The sequence below is a fragment of the Struthio camelus genome, chromosome 1 (assembly GCF_040807025.1).
Source record: "Struthio camelus isolate bStrCam1 chromosome 1, bStrCam1.hap1, whole genome shotgun sequence".
Lineage (NCBI taxonomy): Eukaryota > Metazoa > Chordata > Aves > Struthioniformes > Struthionidae > Struthio > Struthio camelus.
Genome location: NC_090942.1, coordinates 185,485,452 through 185,510,202, shown reverse-complemented (window position 1 = coordinate 185,510,202; position 24,751 = coordinate 185,485,452). Strand labels below are relative to the sequence as shown.

At 37.6% G+C, this 24,751-nt stretch overlaps 1 protein-coding gene across 2 annotated transcripts in view; it reads right to left on the bottom strand.

Moving 5' to 3' along the window:
• Positions 1 to 24,751, bottom strand: part of DIAPH3 (diaphanous related formin 3) — a 252,444-nt gene that overhangs the window by 45,017 nt on the left and 182,676 nt on the right. For both annotated transcript variants that reach the window (XM_068929688.1, XM_068929689.1), the window contains 2 exons: positions 22,070 to 22,165; positions 21,589 to 21,648 (listed from right to left, as the gene is read on the bottom strand). In XM_068929688.1, the coding sequence (XP_068785789.1) occupies positions 21,589 to 21,648; positions 22,070 to 22,165 (156 nt within the window). The remainder of the gene's footprint in view (positions 1 to 21,588; positions 21,649 to 22,069; positions 22,166 to 24,751) is intronic.

The following is a 24,751-nucleotide window of genomic DNA, read 5'->3' as shown; positions in this document are numbered from 1 at the left end:
ATAGTATCTTTTATTCCCAAGAAACTCAGAGAAAGTGCCTCAGGACTTGTGTTTCTTCAAAGACTGATTAAAAAAAAAAAGTAATTTCTTGTGGTATGTTTTTGAGGGATATTACCAAAGGAAAAGGTTGTATGAAAGTTGCAAAAGAACGCTGCAGACACATTTTAATTTTACTAGCATACTACCCACGCAGAAAGTCCTACATCTCACAAAACAGGCCCATACACCACTCAAAATCATCTTAAATCATCTGAATTGTAGTAACCGAGGCCACAAAGCTCAGAACTTCACCTAAAGAGTTGCTTGAAGATTTAGTGCAGTGACAGCATGTCTTGATCAACTCTGCCACACGCATTTCTCATGCAGTCCCTCCACCCCTGTTAGGACTCTTCCACGATTCACAGATATTCAGAACGTGCACTGATTGAGGAGGAATATCTAACCCAATGAGTTGGTGACTTCTTTGTTTCCTGTAAATTTGCAAGTATTCTCGAAACACACGGAACCTGTTTCTCTCATGCCCCAGCTTCTTCCTTTTCTTTGTCAGAAATGCTTGAAAAATGAGACATTTCATCGCAAATGAAATTTCAGTTTTCAATACAATGAGAATACGAGGAAAAAAGTATGCTTTTTGTCAAACTTACTTTTTCTCTTTTCTTCCCATCAGAAAAAAAATCACCACCATCAACAACAACAATAAAACCCCAAAATCCAACCTTGCTATATGCACAGCTCTGCTCCAGGTATTTTTCTCAGGCGATACCTTCACGAACTCTTAAATTCCTCACCTCCAAAGACATGCAAACTGGCAGAAGTGCCACTCTTTCATGGCAATTGGACTACTATTCAACGACAGTTTCCCTTAAGACGAGCCACTACTTTTACATTCAGCCTAGGATTCAGCCTAGCACTTTCAGAGTATCTGTTACCGCTTTAACCAAAGCAATGCAAAACAGAAAAAAAAAACCCCAAACCCCACTAATAGTACAGGAGGTTCAAATTATTTTTTTGTGGTTAAAGGAAAGAATGGAGAGCTGCTTTAGACGTTATAAATGAATAAGTAGCTGTATACAGACACTAAAGTAATGGGGAATGATAGACATACGGCCTCTTGAGCCAGTACAGGTGGTTCAAAGGTGATACAAATCACAGCTACCCGCAAATATTGTCTTTAATAGTAAACCCTATTTTCAACTTTCTGAAACAAACAAAAATTATATCCTACTTTGATGAACTTATTCAAGATTGAATGCAGTTAGCTATTTTAAGGGCTCCTTTTGGTATGTAAAGACATGTACACATTTACAATCACATCTAATGTAAAGTTGTGCAGGAAATTATATGAATGTGTTACTAGTATCAAATCTGAGTAGTATAAACTAATAAATTTCATAATTTCATTTTTATATAATTTCATAGAAGGTATTTGGGAAAATTATAATATCACTTTCAGAAGCAATTACATATATTTTGACATAAATACTGAAAAAAAGGTTTAATTACATCACCACTAGTTTCCTCTGTCTAGTATCAGTGTTAATTTGTTTTCCAAATTTGGCTTTTAGCCATACCTGTATTTATATTATATTAAAAAAAGAAGCACCCTCAATTAGCAAATTTCACTGCATTTTCAACACTTAAAAAAAAAAAAAATTGGTAACAGTCTTTGCAATGCAGGTTTCTTTGGCCTGCAACATGTTTCAACAGCCAAGTTTGGAGACCACTAAAACGCAGGTGGAATTCCAGGATATTTTAAAGAGTTTTAAAATCGGCAGCGGCTTCCCGAGTTAAATGTGTGGCCCGGCAACAAAAAGCAGCGTGCGGTGCTCTGTGTTGTTTGGTTTAACAGGAATACTGGAGCTTCTAGCTATGATGCCACTAAGGGTCCTACTTTAATACCTTCGCTAACCTCAACACAGTAGACACTAATGTCGCTGGAGTTTTTTGGGGGGAGGAGGCCGCGTTAACAGTGTTTTGAAACGAAAACAGAGGTGACAGCGCGCGCGCGAGGGGCGCGGGTGGGGCTCGCCCCGCCCCCCCGCCCCCGCCCAGCCGTTGCCGCCGCGCGCCGGGGCGCGCCCCCGCCCGCCATTAGCATGCGCCGCGCTCCCGCCGCGGACTTCCATCGCCATGGCAACGCGAGTTGCCCGGACGACGCGGGGCTGCGGCCGAGGCCGGTGCGTGTCGTGGCAAACGCTCCCAAACATAATGGCCGCGGCGGTTCAGCCTACTATACTTACTCGGTGGCACTTTCTATCGTTCCCTTTATTTCCGAGTTTAATTAATAAGAGCCGGCTTTCTTCTTCTTTTTTTCCTAGCCTGCAGTATGTCCATGACTATTTTAATAACCAGGAACATCTGAAATAGCTTTATTACTCCTCCTTTTTTATACAGCCGTAAAAAAATACTCGGAATGCAGCCAGACAACCAAACGCAAGAAGTCCTTCCAAATATGCTAATTTTTTCACAGGTGGTTTACATTCATTTCACAGCAGCTGATGGGGAGAAGAAAAGATTTATTCCTAAATAACAGAGCTGCTATGGCAGTGGAGTAAAGGCAGCTATATGGGTGGGCAATAGTCTGCATGGTGAGCCAAGATAAGAGGAGACTGTAATTTAATTATCCCAAAGCACACTGAGTTGTTAATTTGGGCTGAATATGAATTAACTGAAAATATTTTAACAGAAACTGAAAAGTGTAAATAAACTGTTCCATAAGCACTCTTTAAAACTTTTAAACCAAACAACACAGAGCACTGCATGCTGCTTTTTGCTGTCGGGCCACACATTTAACTCGGGAAGCTGCTGTGAATTTTTAAACCCTTTAAAACATCTTGGAATTACTTTTTTTTTTTTTTTTGATAATGCCTTCGAGTTTATTAAATGCGGACTCCGCTCTGAATAATGTGTATAATGTTCCCGTGGCAGATTCATTTTATAATAGTCTGCAGCTGGGCCAATGACCTGCCTGGTGGTTAAGTACTCCAGGCAAGAAACTAGTGCACTTGAAGTCTCCAGCAGTCAGGTTGGCTAAGATAGCAGCTGCCACATTTTCAACAGCTTCTTACAGGCTGAGACAGGGCAAAACGCCCCATACAAACAAACCCTCCCCCCCCCCTTCCCCCTCAATTTTGTCAAAACCTTTTTTTTTTTTTTTGTTTTAAAGGACATAAAGACCAGCTATTACAGGAGTGGATTAAAACAGTGATACTGTAGGATTAATCACAATCTCATTTCTAGCATCACGGTTTCTGTGAAATATTTTATCTTCCTAATTCTTGGCGTATGCACAAGCAGCAGAGGAATTAGTTTAAAAAAATTCTGAAAAAAACCCAACAACTCCAAACTCTAAACACTTCTGCTTTAAAATAATAAAGCCCTCTTCCTCTTCCCCACCCTCCCCAGTTCTTTAAGATATACACTTCTGTTATATTAGGAGTCAAATTCTTCAGTAAATTCCAATTTTTTATAAACAAATGTGTATATTTCTAATCATTAATTCCAATGATAGCATTGAAATAGTTTATATATTATCTTGTTGCTGCTTTGGAACATAGTCTTATTTAACTTGCATTAAGCTCTAGTTTAGTTTGATAAGTTTAATATAACCTTATTTGCTCTTTCCTTAAACTGTTGAAAGTTTACTTCATCAATAAGAAAGAAGTAAGCAATATTAATTTGAAATCTTAATTTGAAATGGAAAAAAAATCCTAGAAAATCATTGCTTCTGATTGATGTTGCACTGTGATCCAGATTTCTGAGTTTCAGGGCTCACTCAATTTTTGTTTTATAATTAATGGGATTTTATTTACAAAACTATAAAAGGAAAACTAATACAGATACTTCACATGAATATAAATTACCAGAGAACATCTCTTGTGCATTGATAAGTAATGAGTTATTATATGCACTCCAATAATAAATCCCAGTGGAAAGTTTAAAGGAAAGAAGTTCTATTCTTAGGCTGATTTAACAAGTCTGTACTGATTTACTGAGTAAACTCAAAGTTATTTCAACTTTCTTTGGGTGAATTTGTTCAATTTCACAAACCACTTCCATACATGTATAAGAGCTAAAATTAAATCCAACACTGCAGCACTCAGCCCATGTGCCTCAAAGATAAGAAACTCCACAAAAAATGATGGGTAAAATATTGCAAAGTACACATTACTTTCATTATTGCATGTTGAAATTCTACTTCCATCTTTTACTGAAAAATGGCATAGATTTTAAGTTCAACTTTAATTTCTTTGAGACATCAAAAAAGAACATTTTAGAAAGACTTATGATAGTGTTTATCATTAATTGAGTACTATTTGGTGAGAGAAGCACACAGCTCTTTGTCCTGAAGAGACAGAACAGAAGATAACGTTTACGAAGAACCACCCTGAGCTTCAACAGAGAAAAATAAGTAAAGGGCAAGTATTTAAGCAAGTTGATATTGCCCTCTGCTTGCGTGTGTGTGTGTGTGCACACATGCATATTTACTCATGTAAGCTACCATGTGCTACTCCAGTCTGTAACAACTAAGGAGTTGATCCTAGTGTTTTCCCTTACGTTTTCTGGAAAATTTTAACAAGTATTGCTAGGCAACAGAGAATCACACTGTTCTGCCCATAAACGGGGTTTATCTTGAAAGTTCAGGAGTTACTGTTACTGAAGAAATAAAACATTTTTTTCTTTTTTTGCTGTTGTATTGTAAAAACAGATTTCCAGGTTCTTTGTTAACTTAGTCTAAGATAGCTCTGTTTAAATCAAATCACCTTACATATGTAAATATATATATATGCCCATTGTTCCTAAATCAAAAAGAAAGCTGAAATACATACCCATGGAAAAAGTGCCCTTCATTCATGCTTTATCAGGTGATTATTAACATTTATCTATTTTAGTGTTATCCGTATTCAGTATTCAAATTCCTAACTGTAAAAGTAGTATACATTAAATTAAAAACATTTTTCTCTATTTTTGTTTACTTTTTCCCCTCCTCACCCTTTAAAGGAAATACATCTTTGATTTAATAACAAAAAATCCACACAAAGCTTAAGAATAGGAATCAATGGACAGTTCTGAAACATGATCATGCCTTAAAATAGCCTACTTGGGATCATTTTTGGTGTTTAGATGCATATTTTTACTGTATTTGTATAAAACCTTTTTATTATTTGCACAATTTGCTTATAAGAGCTCAAATAAGATCAGAAGATATCCTTAAGAGCGTGCAGATTTTCAGTGATTTTTCTTCTGCACTTGTAAGCATTAGTAATTCATATGATGGCAAAAAATCTCACATTATGTTGAAACATTACTGCAAACTATATTCTAATCGCTCTTTCCATATCTTTCTCCTTCCCTCAGAATACATAGGCACTCTTATTTGAAACTTAAAATGAAAAAGGGAAACATTATTAAACAATATATCTAGTCTTTTAATGGCTGGAGAATCATTACAGGATTGCACAAGCCACTCTGCAATTGGCATGGACTGGCCCACATCTGTAAAACAGACTAGCAAGCTCCATGCTACAAAGCCTGGCTCAAAATCTCTGCTAGGCTCACGTGATGCCTCTGTAGCCTTAAGAGAAACAATATTTTTTGAGATTTTCCAGTTCCTGCAAGTGTACCATTATCTTTCAAATCTTAAAGTGCAGTTTAGGGCAGCAACATAGCAGCACTTTTTGAATATGAAGTTCCTTGAAGTTGACTTCTGCACTAGCATGCTTATCATATTCTGCCCTCCCACCCCCTAAAACCTAACAGATTACAAACTCTTACTGCACTCCATTCAGCTTTTGAAGATGAATAATTTGATTTGAAGATAATTCCACATCAATAATTACAAAAAATAATTTAAGGCTGAAATCTGCAACTGAAGCCACGAGCATGAGGCAGTGGCGTGTGCCCTTTACTAATGTACATATTGGCAGTTTAGAAATAGCTTTCTGATTTCTGATATTGTCCTATTGTTCTCCCTAACTTGTTCAGTTTAGCTTCCACAAAACCAGACCTTGGAAGATTAATTTTAGTCAAGCTTTATTTCCATATAAAATGCAGTTAGTATTCTTGTTAAAAAGTGTTCTTGACCAAATGAGTTTCCTTATCGCTTGCAGAAATGTATTACTTATTGCAAACATTTTTAAAAGACATTCACTGTATCAACGCAGGCTAAAGGAATAAAGATTTGCAAACTAAAAAGAAAGGAGAAGTCCTATTTTTAAAAGCACTAGGCTAAATTAAAAGCAGAGAGTGGCTACGTGTAAGAGAAAATACCCAACTACTCAATTTACTAGCATTTTAAAGGCACAGATGAAGAAAACCTTGTTTCTTGGATTGTATGGTGAAATACCAGATCTAGCAATTCTTAAAGTGCACCTCAGAGCAATTTCTGAGCAAATTCAGATTCTGACTGACATACAGTTTGGATGGGAAATCTCAGTGTACATTTGAAAAGCCCTTGGATCCTTAAATGGTGAAAATAGCTTGGTTATTTAATTTAAAATTATTTTACTAAGTTTTGACAGTATATCACTAAGCTATTGCTGGCCTGCTTTACATTGTTTTTCATTGTTTTAAGCAATACCTCCTACCAAACACAAATGTAATGATGTTAACTTTGACCTAGAACCTGCTTTTTAATGTGTTCTTTTGGGTTTTCAGTTCTTACAAAAATAACAAATCAAAAATATACTGTGTTGTGTATTACTGTACCAGAAAAGATTAGCTGGGGACTCTCTTGCAACTTTTCTGGTTGTATTTCCTTCAACATGCACAATTTCACCAATATTTTATGACTAGTAAGTGTTGAAGATTTCTATAAGTAATATGATCATTTAGCCCACAGTGTGTTTTAGAGTTTATTGGTACGGGTAAAAAATTCCCCTTTTGTTAGACTAAATTTGCAGACTGAAGTGGGAAAACATTTCATGTACTACAGTAAGTGGTACTGTTGAATGCTCTAGTGTCCTACAGCTCTAGTGTCCTACGCTACTGCTGGATGGGTAGAAAGATGGGCTTAGAAAAAGAAAGTGATAAGACGTGGTAAGGAACATGAAAAGCTCTCATTAACTATCTCTCATAAGACCTAAGAGATTACCAGAAATTGGAGGGTTGGGTGGGAATATCCATGAAGGAAGATCAAACCCCAAACTAGGTAACTAGGATAGTAGAATCCTCAGTCCTCAAATAGTTAAATGCATATGTATCTTTAAAAATAAAGACAGACTATTTTTAACTAACTGTCATTGGAATGTGGGAAAGGGAAAAAAAAAAACAGGTAATACCACTAAAGCATTTTATTTTCAGTTCCACAGGAAGCAGCTATTCCAAATGATAACGATATTCAATCGTAGACTGTAAGAGTCTCATAATTTTTGACAAAGCTGAAACAAAACCTACATTTTATAATGGGAGACCTCACTACATAACACATTTTCAATAAAATGATCTCAGGGCAACTGCTGTTAGCTGGATAAACAGAGACTGGGTTAACTCAGTGGAGAGTAATTGGCTGTGTCCTGTTTTCACTCAGTGACTGGCAAACAGAGAAAGAACATACTTAAAGCACTGGTGTAAGCTTGGAGACTGATTAGTCAGGAAGCTATTGCTAAAGGCAGCAAGAGCAGGAGCTATCCCAAGAGCTCCCTCACAGCAGTTTTCTCTGCCCTGTGAGACACAACTGGAAATCCCTTAATGCACTCTGCCCTTCATTTATTTTTGCTACTGGACATTTGAGAGCATTTAAGAACGTTAGTTTTTTGAGCAGTTGCCTGATGATGGATCACATAGAATCAAAAAGATTTTATATTTCTTAGGGAAAGGGGAAGACTACCATCTACAGTACAATTATAAAACTAGGGATTACCTAATAGCATAGTACTTTCTATTCTGTGTTGAATAACCAGAACAGAGTGTGCAGCTTCTCCTGCATCACTCTCAGTTACCCTTTACACCAAAACTATGAACATAACATGTCCATTAAAATATATGCAACTGAGACAGTTTTCTTATAATTTGTATAAACAGTCTTGTTGTTTTTAAACTATTTTGATGTAGTGTGAAGTCTACCAGGATTAGATATTAGGTAACATTTACATTTGTTCTACCAGTCTGCAGTTCTGAAGCACTACCTTTAAATACTGCATATGAAGAAGGCTTCCTAATTTGAAATCACAGTACTAATTCATTAGCTGCTATCCAGCTACTCTAATGAAACATTAGTACATTGAAAAACATAATCATTGTAGTTAGCAGTATCTTAATATAAATTATACAAACACACACACATAAGAATTGAAGTTGGCAATACAAACTTAACATAAAGGTTTATATACATTGCATACATTGTAAGAGACTTAATTCATTATTTTTTCCCCACAAGATCTTGTATCATTCAGTGCACAGAAAAGACCATACTTAAAGAGCAGTTATTGAAGCTATTGTTTCATCTTCAGTATTCAGTGCACTGTCCCCATGTTTTATTAACTTTACTATAGATACAGAATTAAAACATGACAAAGCAACTTCAGGTCTCTGAACTTCAAGCACTTACATTGATATAGAATAAAACATGGAGAAACACCTTTAGGTCTGTCAACCTCTGGCATTTAAATTTGATGCCTAGGCTCACTGATTATCAAAAATTTATAGAAAATTCCTGTCCAAGATGGGTATATCCCTCTCACTATCCAAGTACAAATAGCCTAAGCTCCTTAGATTGGTATCTTTATGAGACTTGAACACTCTTTAAGAAATTAAATATATATATAACTTTTGGGAGATTAAAAGTGCTTAATACCTGATATCCCAGGTAATTAGCACTATATAGCACTTAACATTTTTAGAGCTTTGTTCCTACTAAATTCAGCTGCAGCTGTGGATGTTTCGTACTTCTGTAATGCAGAACCCATGGATCTCAACTCAGTAAGCAAACAATGAAAACTGGAGTGGGGTGGGGGTGGTGGGGAACCACCCAGGAACTGCTTAGGACAAGGGCAAAGGATAGGGCCTGTTTCCCAGTACGACACCTTTAAAAAATGTTTCTTTTGCTGTAGTCCTTATTTCATTCATTAAACTCTGTTCAGAATTTACCACAACATCCTCTTCCAGCTCCTCTAACCCCATAATTTGGCATCATGTTCATACAGATTATAGGCAGGCTTGGAATCATTAGATTCACTCACCTACTTTTTGAGCTAACGATGGTGGAATGAAAGATTAGATGTTGTGAATTTTACTTTTTCACGAAAAGGATGGAGCAAAGGAAATATTTACATTTTAAAATACAGGAAGAAAAAGTTCATTAGGAAGAAGAATGAGCAAACTTCTCCCTGGTAATGATAGCAATGCATAAAATATACATACTGAAATAAGAGTAGGTCCTCAGATAAACTTCTAAGAGAAATTTCCTGTGAGAAAACAACTTTGGCAAGGAATTGAAGTAAGGTATGTGGGGAGGAATCTCCCTATTTTTGAAATTTAAAAAAAAAAATCTCTAGAGGTAATTGTCAATATAGTTAAAAAACAACAAACCCTCTGCCCCCAAAGATATAAACACATTTACCTAAGAGACCACTTCTGTAAAATATTTCATTCATAATAGCTTGGATACTGGCTTTATTAATGGAGTATGTATTCTGATCCCTTCTCTTTAGGCTGGAGAAAACAAGTGGGAGAAGCATGTCACATCAGTCTCTGCCTTGAAGACTTATTTCTCTGGCTAGTACATCGGGAGTATTTCAAAGCTCTGCCTCAGCCCCATTTAGCCCCTTTAGCTATGCTATGTAATTGTAGTGTTACGTGAAGGTATGTGGTTCCTTTAACACACTGTTTCTTTTCCATGCACTGCATGAAAGGTCTGCCGCATTTATGAGAAATAGTCACTGTCACATGAGAAGTTAAGGAACATAATTCTGATACTAATTTATTTTGCTTTTAATAACTTAAGTTACCAAAGTAAAAGACAAGTGAAATGTAGGTGCCAGGTTCAAAACTGAGATTATAAAAAGCCTCACTCAGTTGCACTTGTTTCATCCAGGTTCAATTATTCCTTTCTAAAGGGATGTTAACCATATTTTCCATGTCCCTGGCCAGTGCCCTTCTGTTCGTTACCCCTCTTCTCACAGACTTCCACTATAAATAAGTACAAAAAGAATGTAAACTAAAAACATTAATGAGCCTGCTGATGCAGGCATTCGTATTGAAGGGGAAGGCTGATTATCCCACAACCAAAACTATTCAGTCTTTAATGACTGCTTGAAGTAAAATACGGGAGACCTAGAGGCTCTGACCATGAAAATACTGGCCTATTCATTTGCTCATGTCCCATTAGGCAGACATTTTCCAAAAAAAAGTTCACCTATGGTTCTATTAAGCTCTTTTATCCAAAACGTTTATACAAAAACGGCTGTGATTTCGTTCCATTTGTGAGACAAATACCTACAATACTGATACAAACTTCTTCATTTCCCATTATGATCTTTTTGGTAAAGTTGTAGAAATTTGTCTCATATTTAAAACAAACAAACAAACAACAGTTTTCAGATTATCAAAATGGTTTAACTCTGTTTATGAATGGAGATTATCAGAAAATGCTGTATTTCAAGTGAACATACTTTCTCAAATGGCAAGAAAATACAAGTGACAAAGTGATTGTATGGCCAGATAAATGAGTTAGGGGAGGAAGTTAGTAGGCTGTGTAGCACCTGAGAAGATGAGCAGGAGATTGACAGGGTATTCTCGGAGACTGTTCAGCTCCAGGAGTCCCCACCCCCCACTGCAGTTGCCGGAGGGCTCCGTACCATGTGTAACGGTACATCATAACACTGTTGAAGAGGGCTGGAAGCTGGTGACCTCTCGTAGGAGGAGAAAGGCTCTTGCTCCTCCTCAAGACTTACCCTTGAAGAACAAGTCTAGCGCCCTCCAAGCTGAGGAGGAGCTGGGCATGGCTCCAAGGGAGGCAACTGGCCTGACAGGCCCTGTGCCGTGCAGGAACCCCTGGAAGAAGCGGTGAGTGATTGTTGTCCTGCTGCAGGGGACAGAGGCACCTATCTGCTGACCTGACCTCTTGTCCAGAGAGGTCTGCTAACTGCCAGGGGCTCAAATAAGAGATGTCATGGAAAGACTGCCAAGGCTTGTCCATGCATCGGACTACTACCCTCTGCTGATCTTCCATGTGGGCACTAATGACACAAAAGGCAAATTGGAAACCATCAAACAGGACTTCAGAGCTCTGGGAATGGTGCTCAAGGGTCTGGGAGCCCAGGTCGTTTTCTCCTCAATCTTGCCTGTGAGGGGGGAGGACAGGAGGAGGAGTAGACGAGTTTTCCAAGTTAACAGCTGGCTGCGCCGCTGGTGTTGGCAACAGGGCTTTGGTTTCTATGACCATGGGACCCTGTTTGAAGATCAACAGCTGATGGGGAGAGATGGGATTCACCTCACCAAGCGGGGCACGCGTGTCTTTGCCAACAGATTGGCCAGCTTGGTAAGGAGAGCTTTAAACTAGGCAAGATGGGGGAAGGGGAGTGGTATAGTGGCAGGAGAGTCAGTAAAACACCGCTCAAGTCAGGATGCCTCCAGCGGGTGCATGCAGCCAGGGGAGAGAGCATGGAACATGGCTGTGGAGGATGCTCTTGCACCTCTCCTGGGAAGCCTGCATGCTGGACTGGCTCTCTGAAATGCCTGTACACCAATGCGCGCACCATGGGGAATAAGCAGGAAGAGTTAGAGGTCTGTGTGCAGTCGCAGGGCCATGATCTCATTGCAGTTGCAGAGACATGGTGGGATAGTTCACATGACTGGGATGCGGTCATGGATGGCTACGTGTTTTTTAGGAAAGACAGGCCAGGAAGGCGAGGTGGTGGAGTTGCCCTTTATGTGAGGGAGCAACTAGAAGGTATGGAGCTCTGCCTCGGGGTGGATGAAGAGCAAGTGGAGAGCCTATGGGTAAGGATTAAAGGGTAGGCTAACATGGGTGACACTGTTGTGGGGGTTTACTACAGGCCACCTGACCAGGAGGAAGTCATCGATGAGGCCTTCTACCGACAGCTGGAAGTAGCCTCACGATCACAGGCCCTGGTTCTCCTGGGAGACTTCAACCACCATGACATCTGTTGGCAAGAGAGCACAGCTAGGCACAAACAGTCCAGGAGGTTCCTGCAGAGCATTGATGATAATTTCTTGACCCAGGTGGTGGAGACGCCAACAAGGAGAGGTGCAATGCTAGACCTTGTACTAACAAACAGAGAAGGTCTAGTTGGAGATGTGAAGGTTGAGGGCAGCCTTGGCTGCAGTGATCATGAGTCAGGTGGAGTTCAGGATCCTACGAGGAGGGAGCAGGGCAATGAGTAGGATCACAACCCTGGACTTCAGCAGAGCTGACTTTGGCCTCTTCAGGGACCTCCTTGGAGGAATGTCAATGGGTAGGGCCCTAGAAGGAAGAGGGGTACAGGAGAGCTGGTTAATATTCAAGCATCACCTTCTCCAGGCTCAAGATTGGTGCATCCGTCTGAGTAAGAAGTCCAGCAAAGCGGGCAGGAGACCTGCGTGGATGAGCAAGGAACTCCTGGCAAAACTCCAACAGAAGAAGGAAGTACACAGAATGTGGAAAAGGGGACAGGCCACTGGGGAGGAATACAGAGATGTTGTCAGAGCGTGCAGGGATGCGACAAGGAAGGCTAAGGCCCAGTTGGAATTAAATCTGGCAAGGGATGTCAAGGACAATAACAAGGGCTTCTTCAAATACATTAATACCAAAAAGGGACTAGGGAAAGACTAGGGAAAATGTGGGCCCGCTGCTAAATGGGGCGGGTTCCCTGGTAACAAAGGATAGAGAGAAGGCAGAGTTATTGAATGCTGCCTTTGCTTCAGTCTTCACTGCTAGGGCCAGTCCTGTGGAATCCTGGACCCTGGAGACAAGTTACAAAGTCTGGAGAAAGGAAGACTCTCCCTTGGTTGAGGAGGATCAGGTGAGAGATCATTTCGGCAAACCTGAAACCCACTAGTCCATGGGCCCTGATGAGATGCACCCACGAGTGCTGAGGGAGCTGGCAGATGTCATCGCTAGGCCACTCTCCATCATCTTGGAAAGGTCCTGGAGATCAGGAGAAGTGCCTGAGGCCTGGAAGAAAGCCAATGTCACTCCAGTCTTCAAAAAGGGCAAGAAGGAGGAGCTAGGAAACTACAGGCCTGTCAGCCTCACCTCCATCCCGGGAAAGGTGATGGAACAGCTCCTCCTGAAGGTCCTCACTAAGCATCTGGAGGACAAGAAGGTGATCAGGAGTAGTCAGCATGGATTCACCAAAGGGAAATCATGCTTGACCAATCTGATAGCCTTCTCTGATGAAATGACTGGCTGGGTAGAGGAGGGCAGAGCAGTGGATGTTGTCTCCCTGGACTTCAGCAAGGCTTTTGACTCTGTCTCCCATCACATCCTCGTAGGTAAGCTCAGGAAGTGTGGGCTAGATGAGTGGACAGTGAGGTGGATTGAGAACTGGCTGGATGGCCGAGCTCAGAGGGTTGTGGTCAGTAGTGCAGAGTCTAGTTGGAGGCTAGCGGTGTCCCCCAGGGGTCAGTCCTGGGACCGGTCTTGTTCAATGTATTCATCGATGACCTGGAGGAAGGGACAGAGGGCACCCTCAGGAAGTCTGCTGATGATTCAAAACTGAGAGAAGTGGCTGACATACCAGAAGACTGTGCTGCCATTCAGAAGGACCTGGACAGGCTGGAGAGTTGGGCAGAGGGGAACCTCCTGAAGTTCAACCAAGGCAAGTGCAGGGTCCTGCACCTGGGGAGGAATCACCCCATGCAGCAGGACAGGCTGGGGGTTGACCTGCTGGAAAGCAGCTCTGCCGAGAAGGACCTGGGAGCGCTGGTGGACAACAAGTTAAACATGAGCCAGCAGTGTGCCCTTGTGGCCAAGAAGGCCAATGGTCTCCTGGGGTGCATTAGGCAGAGTGTTGCCAGCAGGCTGAGGGAGGTGATCCTGCCCCTCTCCTCAGCCCTGGGGAGGCCTCACCTGGAGTACTGGGTCCACTTCTGGGCTCCCCAGGACAAGAGAGACATGGCACTACTGGAGAGAGTCCAGCAGAGGGCTACTAGGATGATGAGGGGACTGGAGCATCTGTCCTATGAAGAAAGGCTGCGAGAGCTGGGCCTGTTCAGCCTGGAGAAGAGAAGATTGAGAGGCGCGCTCATCAACGTGTACAAGTATCTGAAGGGGGAGTGTCAAGAGGATGAGGCCAGCCTCTTCTCTGTGGTGCCCAGCGACAGGACAAGAGGCAATGGGCAGAAACTGAACCACAGGAAGTTCCATCTGAACCTGAGCAAAAAAGTTTTTCCTGTGAGGGTGACAGAGCACTGGAAGAGGTTTCCCAGAGAGGTAGTGGCGTCTCCTTCCCTGGAGATATTCAAAACCCGCCTGGGACGCGATCCTGGGAAATATGCTCTAGAGGATCCTGCTTGAGCAGGGGGGTTGGACTAGATGATCTCCAGAGGTCCCTTCCAACCTCAACCATTCTGTGATTCTGTCATTCTCCGTGTAAAAACATATACCCTATTAAATTATTTAATTCAGATTTTATAAATAGAAAATAAACCTATAAAAAGGTATTATGGAAGCATATGCTACTTTTTTGTGGTTTAAAACTTTTCAGATTCTTGGACATAGTTCCTAAAACTGCCTCTGCCCAGCTCAATTCAGTGCTGTACAGAGATATCTGCATTTGTTCTAAAGGAGTGAGCTGACGTATTGGAAGTAGGAAGGCATGTTCAGTGTCATCTTCCTGGTCTAAACAAAACTATTCTCCTTCAATTAGAGAAAATAGTTTGTCCCGATATAACTCAAGTAGCTATATACTGTGTACCTACAGTACACACTGTACTGTAATGTACTAAATATACTTGCCTCTTTTCAAATACCAAGAAACAGACTTAGAGCCTAAGAAAACAGGAGGGAGAGAGGGATCCTTATTCTCGAATAAGTATTTGCCAACAGTTAAAACCTGTTAAAGTTTCATTCCGTTTCCCCTTTTATGACAACTAAGTATTCTCAACATTATTTTTTCAACTTGTTATCATTTTACTATGCAACAAGATGACAGGGAATCAAATGCTAGGCCCACACATTTGGAAGCAATGTAGAACAAATTCACTCTTAGTTTTCTAACCTCTTTAAAAATCTACGGGAAATAAAGTCAGACTTGTAGGGTAAGATTACAGTTTTTCTTTGATTCCCCTATAGGGAGTTAGATAAATACATCATGAGATAATAAAGCATGAGATAAACTCATGAGAAAAATCATGAAGATGAGAACATATATCAGCTTGGCTTTCAAAGATCTCTATATGGAGGAAATTAAAGATGCTAGGAAACTACACTGACTTAAGAAAGTTTTCTACTTTTCTGTTTGGTTAAAATCTTGTTTAAAGAATGGTTCATTTAAACATTCATAAAGCATTAACATGCCAACTAAAGAACAAGGGTTGGTCTGCTTGCAGTGTATGCTGAAAGTGACTGCTTTCCTGATTAGCCCAATATCCTCCAAATCAAAATATTCTTTCCCGAAATTACTTAAGCTATAGCTTTTCATTCTGGAGTTGTGAGTTGCATCAGCTTAAGAAAAGGTGTTCACTGATGGAAATGCAATGGGTAAAGTGTGTGGGTGATGTGCTATGGTGACATAGAAGGCCATAGGTGTATAAAGGGTATATATAACCACTAGGGTAGAAACTGAATGCAGAAAGGCAAAAGCAGTGGAGGTATTAGAGTGCAAGGGTGATATATTCATGAAACCTTCCCTTATTGATAAGATGCATAAATGTATTGTATAATTTTTGCAGGTACTACATTGCATACATGTACACTTTACACTGCATGTTTTTTTCTGTTGCAAAACACACGTGGGTTAAAAATGAAACTAAATTTGCCAAAAGGAGAAAAAATAAAGCCAGAACATGAAATGAATACCTTCACTTCTCTGGCAAAAAATGAATTAAGAACTGTAATTAGAACATTTCATGATCAATATTTTGTGCTTTCTCTAAATCTTTTAAAATACTGACTAAATACTGTTGCATTAACCAGACACTGCTTGAGTCACAAATTTAGATTCAAGTCAGGGATGATACACCATTTGTATGAAACTGGGATTTTGCCTGCCAATGCAACTCTTTAACCAGACAAAACCCATTTCTACTGTCCAGCTCATGAAATTTCACTACCCGATATTTCATAAACATTACAGCTTCCAAAAAAAGATAATCCCTTAAATATATATATAATAGACATACATATATGCATATATATATGCACAAAAAGCACTATGGCTTTTGTCCAGCTAGTACATATTTTTTATTCTGTTTGGTTCAAAGATTTTGAAGATGTTGAAGAAGGAAGCATGAGTTTAGATACCGCTTGTTCTTAACATTAACAAAACAATAAACTAAGTTGAAAGCCTTGTAAATTTATGCCTAAAACCTTGTTTAACAAATATGGAATTGACTCAAAAAGTACTCTGAGGAACGACAGAACTGCTTTACTATATAGATCAACTTGATAATTTTCTTAAAAAGGAAACTTCTGCATGACTAAACAATAAAAAACAAATATAGGTAAATTGTTGGTAATTTATAGCTCCCATAGCTGATTTAAGATTCTCCACTGATGCACATTTAGAATACTGCTTTGAATATATAAATTGCCTATAGTAGGTTTAGAAATCTGGTTACCTAGCTAGACATTTATGAAGCTGACATTTACTGTATGTGCAATTATGGAATATACAGTGTCACTGCTTTCAAATGTCACCTCTTTGCCACAGTTCTTATCTTGCAGAAAATGTCCTTGCTTCCCTTGAGAGAAGCATTCATATTAAACCAGCACCAGTGCGCACTGGCAAGATATTTACAAAAGCAATTAGCACTTCTGAGTGTCTAATCTGACATCTTCAAAGGGTCTCACTTTAGGAATAAATTCTGCAACCCTCTGAAGAATACGTCCCATTATAAGGTCCTATTCTTGTCTCAAGGTGGCGCCTAAAATCATTACTCTTAAAAAGCTTTGCTTCTCTTTCTTGTCTATATTATATTCAAATATAATTCTTTACGATAGGATACAAAACGGGAGGATACGTATGTCACCTTACTCATGGGATTTTATGTCTGAAAAGCCTCAAAAGACTTTACAAGAAAAGTAATGAAATAGATACAATATTTTTTTTTTAGGATTATAATTTGTCATCTCTTTTTCTAAATATGGGTAGCACTAACGTTAGCAGTTTGGGTCTGGCTTATACAAAACATTAACAGAACTTATTTTTACCTTTCTATACCCACCTCTTCAGAGTATACAAAAATGCATTTACTACTAATTTGAAGTATCCTTTTCTACATAAGGTCTTAACAGAACCTGCACATCCATTTTGCAGCATTTGGCATTTTAAAGTAAATAAATGAATACACATTTTATATCTATCTTTATATCTACGTTTTTGTTATAAAGGTTGATGTTACCAACTTGATTGAAAAGGCTTTGAAAGAATCCAACATTTTTTGCATTTTTCATCCAGATCTCTTCTCATTTGCTATCATCCCCTATGACTCAAATGCTTTCTCCACTCCAACGTTAAATTACAAGAGAAGGAGATCACTAGATAAGGATACTAGAAACTTCATGTCAAAATTAATCTTATTCCTATCTATTTTAGAATGTAAATTCCTCATGGCTGTCTCTGTGAGAGACTGCATGTGTCTATGCAAAACTATGCTGAAGTAGTTCTAAATAAACAGTACCAATTGTTTTGGGGAACTATTTCTGTTAGAATAAACAGTAATTTTACTTGACTTATGAAGCGAATATTGAAGTGGAACGTTGGACTTAAATGGAACAATGAAGAACTATCTGTTTTTTATAGAAATCCTATCAAATGTTTTTATTTTCACACCAATGCCTACAGATATTCGAAGTTTTCTGCTGAGGAAACTAGCCTGTTGAGTAAAACTTCACAAATTCTTAAGAAGTTTTCTCCACCCAAGGTACAAACAGTGATGTTTTTAGATCAGATACAGAAAAAAGAATAAGTTAAAGGTACACAATGCTTTCAGAACAATTCTACCATGATGAACTGGTTTTATTCAAGAATGCATCCTTAGTGCTACAAGTTAAGCAACAACTTTCTGCTAAACTATTTTCTTCACAGGTTACAGTGTTTCTCCAATGTTAGGTACTTCCTAATGTTCACTACATACAGCTATAGAAAAGCTACCATTAGGCTAAAATGTTAGTCAAGGTATCATGCTGAAAAGCAATGCTGAAATAAAATAGTGACCTCTAAGTGGCTGCACTGTTGGTTTCAAGAATTAAGATGAGCCTGAGCTCGTTGTCAGCTATCATTGTCAAAAATAAGGTAGCAGAGACACTAATTTGAACCTCAGATAACAGTTCTATTATGAAAAAGAATTGAAAAAAAGGGTTTTCTTTTGCTTAATTGGGACCAGAATGACACTGCTTGAAAAGAATTTTATTTAACAACAAGGTGTTTAAAATGCTTCAGACTAAATGTGCAAATTATTCTATTGTTTATGGATTTACTGAACAAGCAGCAATGGTAATTAAGTAAAGACTATCTCTTATCATAGAAGTTTGATTCTGATATAGAAACAAGACCTTATTTTCACTTTTGGAAGCGCGGTCCACAATCCAATTACTGATTGCAAAAAAAAAGATTTCTTTCAGCCCTCACAGTCACAGAAGCAACCTATATTTTTACTTGCATTTTACTATAGCTTTTCTTTACTCACACCATTTTGAATATAACCTACTAGTTAAAAAAAGCCTTTTTGGTGCATTTGATGTATGTAAACATGCAATCAAAGCTGTATCTTGAATCTGTATTCATGCATTTCAAGTAATATTAACTTGGCTAATGTTACTGCAAAGAAATATGTAGCCATAGCAGCAGAGAACTTGATGCAGGCTATGAAGTCTGACTGAGAACTTAGTGAATTATGCAGGTTTCTATGCTGCACTGAACGCTGTGCTACAATGGATATGCTGCTATGTATATTTGTACTTAACTAGCTTAAAGTAAATGTGCAAATTGCAACTATGCCTCGAGTGTTGTAAATAAGTGATAAACTCAGCCTTCGTTATTAGCTGATTCAACTAATCTAACTTGCAAAATCCTAATCACTCAAAATTAAGTGCCTTCTACTACTCTACTGGAGTACTACTCTTCTACTACTTTTACCTAATTAAAAAAAAAAAAAAGCACTTATAACAAAACTCCCCAGTTAAATGCTACTGAATTAAAAAGTTCCTAATGCACAATACTAAAACTATACTAATATACGACTGCCCTTATGTCATACAGTACTCCAAACAGGAATTATGGAAAAAGCATATACCAGAATATTTACTGCAATTCATAGTTCTTTTCTGATGAACTTAACAGAAACATTAACAAGTAGATTTAAATGTATATGCAATTCAGTTGTTAATGAAAAAAATACAAAGCAGCATTAAGGGTAACAAAATAAATAAATACACAAATCATGGCAATATCATGAAAACATCTAATGAAAAAGCTTTGTATTCTTAAGGTGTTATGACATTTTCAAGATATAACATTTCCAAATGCATATTATTTCTGATAGTTAAGCAATAGAGCTTTCCCTCAGAAACAAATTATCTGACTTGATGGACCTTGTCACAAGCAGAAAGAAAAGTGATTGGTAATTCTAATCACAGCAATAGAGTATGTTTAGACTTGACAAAAATCACATACCACATTAGAGAAAGATGGTCTGCTCAATAAAAGAGTATGGTAGGGCTGAAAATAAAATAACACACCTAAGAGGCTACCCTGAGAAGGAGCAGTACCTCTTTTAAATCAGAAATCTGAGTTAAACACTACAAGAGCTCTCTGGGGATATCATTAGTTCATGAAGAGACAAATGGCCAGCCTATGGCTAACGTTCAACCAAATCTGCTCCGTCTTCTTTTTCTAGCAATCCACTTAAAATTAAACAAAGCAATTTCATTTCTCAGTTCTAGAGCTAAGTCACATTTGCTTAACTCCTCTGTATTAGTTCTTTATAAGGCCTGGCTCAGCCTCACTAGTAAATGCTAGTTTGGGCCGTAGACCAGTATCATACTGAGGATGACAATGGGAGATGGTTGAAGAAGTTTACCTTCTGCTTGTGCTTGTATTACAGCTATGGAGAAAATGTGCGTTCTGTCTGTGTTTCTCTCCTTTCCCACTCCCTGTGAGACATGAAGCTACTACTCTCTAATTCCCATCTATGTGGGAGTCTGATTTATAGTCCGCTCTTGGAGAAATATCTTTAATCACAATGTCTGAACAGTGTTTATTAAAAAAAAACAAACAAAAGCCAGATTAACCAGAATTTGATGGCATCTGCCCGATAGAGATGGCTACACTCTGAATGTTTCAGTGGGTAGATATTTCAAGTCATGGCTTGTAATTCTTTTTGATTGCACTACGAGTCAAAGTTGTTCATCCTAGGTATGAATTTGCAGTGTGTATTAATAAAGCTTATCCATTATAAGTAAATCTGTTGGTCTCATCATAAGAAGTAATAGGCAGCTTAAATAGCTGCCTGAGGACTTAACTGGTCTCCACGTGTTTTAAGCGTAGTTAAGTAAACCAGGAGCATTTTTTGGTCCCATGATATGAAATTAGCATCCACTTGAAATTTTAGGTTGGATAAAAGGTAAATCAATGAAACACCAAGCTGATACTCCAGTCTAATGATAAATGTCAACTTTTCTGAACTGGAATGAAATTTGAGACTTCTTGTTCATACATTATATATAATAAATCACTATATATAGTATATACCTCTTAAGACACACATATATATGGGAAGACTATGTTATTTCATATATACTTATATTAGAGATAAAGTGCAAGATAAAATTACTTTGAGGACAAAACTGAAAAAAGATATAATATCTTAAAGTCTAAATTGTTGAATATCTTTATAATAGAGAATCAAACAAACATTTAATTGCAATTATTGGTTTGACTGACCACATTATTAATTTCAGTTAAGCTACTATTTTATAGAAATAAACTTTGATACCAAGGCCCTAGTATATATGGTACATATTCTTGGTAATGTTCAGCCTACATAAGTTATTTTATTATTGGGAAATCAGAAATTATCTATTAAACAGATTGAATGCAAAAGGCTCTCTAATTCAGTGTCATAAATGCTTAGCAGCATTTAAAGTATGTGCCACAATCTCTGCTTTCTAACGTAATTCATAATTCATTTAAAAAAATCTTATATAAACCTTAAGAACAGTTATTTAAACTGTTTACAAACATAACCACATTTTAAATAAATTAAGAAACCTGTAAAAGACAGAATAGCTTTGCTATATCAACAAATATAGTTTAAGGATATAATAGACAACTCGGGTGATCCTTAACAACTAGGTCCCAATACTATTTAACTACTCCACTAATGTAGAAAACTGAAATTATCACAGCAGTATTCTAAAAGCACAGATCAACAAGATCAAGCTAAGTTAAGAAGAGCATGCAATTCATGAATATGATTTATTACCATGGTTACAGGCTTTCAGCACAGGCCTCTGAGTGGTTGGACTGAGATTTTGTGGTATATCTGCAAAAGCAAGAAAATAAGGGAAATAAAATACTCTCTGAAAGTTACTGGACTATAGTAACAATATTATCTAGCAGAATTCTTTAAAAGTTAGAAGTTTCTAGGGGTAAAGCCACAGTTAATATTCGTGAAACATTTGATCCACTGGGAGACAGAATGACTTTTACTTCCACCATTCAGCTGCTGTTACTGTAAACCTCAAAAGCCTAAAATACACATGGCTGTACGGAAAGTCTTGTCATAATAATCAGGCTATGCTAAGTTCAATACATTGGTTTCCAAAGTGCGACTGACATTGGCCAAAGAGCATGAGAATCTCTGTAAGATGTCATTTGAGGAAAGGATTAAACCCACCAGCATTTTAAGTTCTAGAGCACCACACTCATAATGCTTTTAATAAAATGAAAAATAAAATATTCACCTTTAGATCTTGGTGTCTTTTTCCTTCGGTCTCGAAAAGCAGCACCTGACTGCAAGGCCTCCAACAGACTATCCATCACTCCAGTCTCCTCACCTTCTGTAAAAGAGAAAGAAGGAACCGTCTGGGTTACCATAGCAATATCAAAGCATAAATAATAATAATAAAAGATATCTATGGTAGCATTGAAACTAGTTATTTCAATTTTAGACCAGGCTTTTAACTTCCACAAATTGCACTCTCACAATTAATCTCAACAGAATTGGTCTTTTGTACAGTAAACTAGGCCAAATTTTATTCAATTCATTGCACATTCCTCTTTCTCTATGGTGAGATTCAACTGTATTTTTAAGTGAAATGTCATTTCATTCATATTTTCATTTCAGTACCCATTCGCAAATGCAAATAATTAGTTTCATGTCAGCTTTTGAGAGCTGTTCCCTAAAATGATTTGCCATATTAGACAAAAGAGATCATCTGAGTTATTGTTATAAAAGTTGAAATTGTTTCTCAGCAGGAAGCTGAGTGAACAGTATTAGACTAGATAGGATATAAAGTTATATCCATAGGCAGCTTTAACCAAAATCCATTTTCTCTTCCTATTTAATAACCTATGACCAATATTAAATGAGTTATGTAATTCAGGCAAATTCTACTCATCACATTACATATGTATGTGTAATATCCTCCTGAAAGAATTATGAATGTTACTAGGAGATTATAATCATATGCAAGCATTTAAAAAAAACCTTATTTCCTCAAATAAATACATACCAGAAAAATTTAGATTTGTGAATCTTAACCCCTTGTCTATATACATATAAGAATAAAGAACACAACTCTAGGAATTTGTGATGAAAAATCATCTAAGAAGAATAAAAGAATGGCAGAGGAGAAAACTAACTATGCTTCACTACTCAAAACTCCTTAGGTCAGTATACACCCTAGATGCAGTCAGAGACAGCACATGATTCTGTAGTTATTGCCAATAGTGAATATTCAAATCCGAATCTAATCAAGCTGGTGAGTAAAGCTAGTTGCCATATTGTCAATTTAAATAGTCCTGGAAGGACTAGACTGCCAGTAAGGAAGCAAGGCTATCCTGTAGTCCTGAACATGAGGGTGAATTATTATGGGAAATTATGATTTCTATTTGTTTCCTTGCTTTAATACTTCATCTTTCAATAAACTCTGAAGAATTTTAACATCGTTTGAGGCCAAAGCATTAGTTATATGAAGGTATATGAATGCGGGAAGAAAGCTGCTAAGTGTTTTAGTTAACAATAATTCAGAAAAGATTGAATAACATCACATTCCCCCAAACAATATCATAAATGTTTATGGAAGAATAGTTCATAAGCTTTTTTCAGGGAGTAGGAAGAAAAGAAAAAAGAAAATTGCTTTTAATCCTATTTCAATATTTCAATGTGTTATCTTTTTTCTTCAAGTTTTCCCAAGACTCTTATAGATTTGATATTTATTTCAAAAACTATTAATAACAGTTTCCAGTAGAAAAAGACCTGGTGCATAATATGTTACTCTATACAAAGGCATACCAAGTATAAAATAAGGATTTTAACTAATAAAATAGGAATACTTTTATTAACTGCAAAACTAAAACTTTTTTTGGCATAATTATAGTATATTTAAGGGTACTATCTAGTTCTCCTACTTATCTAAAATATACTCTAGTCACAAACTGGGTCAGTGCTTCTCTTGAATAATTAACAGAAAAAGTAAGTACTTGAAGAAAAAAAACTATCTTGTAATGTTTTTGTATACATAGGTGCCTTGGAAAAAAAAAAAAAGCGATTGCAAATAAAACTATCAATAGATAATATCCTGTACCCAAAACATTTAGAAAGTCTGTTTATCAAACCTTCCACTAAACTCTAAATTATGTTTTTTGATGTCTATGCCAACAGCTGATTGTGATACCTTCTATAAAGTTACACAGCAAACTGTTAAAATCCACACTTACCTGGTTATCTATAATATTTAACAAATGTAAACATATCATATAGTATTTTGGAAGTCTCTTAAACTGCCCTGGGAGAACTGCATAAAACATTGCTCTAGTGAAAGAACAAGAATAGCAAATATTGTTCAATATTAACACGTCCTATGGGACTTTTAAATCAGCTTTCACAAGCTGCTGCAGACTACTGTCACCAGTCCCAACTGACTTTCTAATTAGTCAAGTGTATCAATCTTTGACATCCTAGAACTAGTAATTCCAGTTAGCCTGCAGATAGCTGCATAGTCCACAACAATTTCTTTGAGAAATATACTCTTTTATGATCTAAATTATCTCTTTTCCTTGCCATTGTCAGAGATTTAAATACTCTTTAATATCATACCTACTGAAAGCTCCTACAACTCTTTTGAATATTATCTAAAGCAGAAGTAAACTTGCCAAAATAGTTAGTAAGTTTTGCCCTTGTCATTTCAATGTGAAGTCAGATATAAACTAATTTTATAATTATATCTTTAAAAACGTTAAGAATACTAGATATACTTCTCCTTTAGGGTACTAAGTCTTATAAGGTTTGCAACATAATTTTAACATGACTTAGGATGATAGCAACAGGTACTGCAATTATTAATGACTCCTGAATTTTATGTAATTATTAATTAGCAAGTGATATGTATCATAATTCAAAAAAGTAGTAGTAATCCATTGCT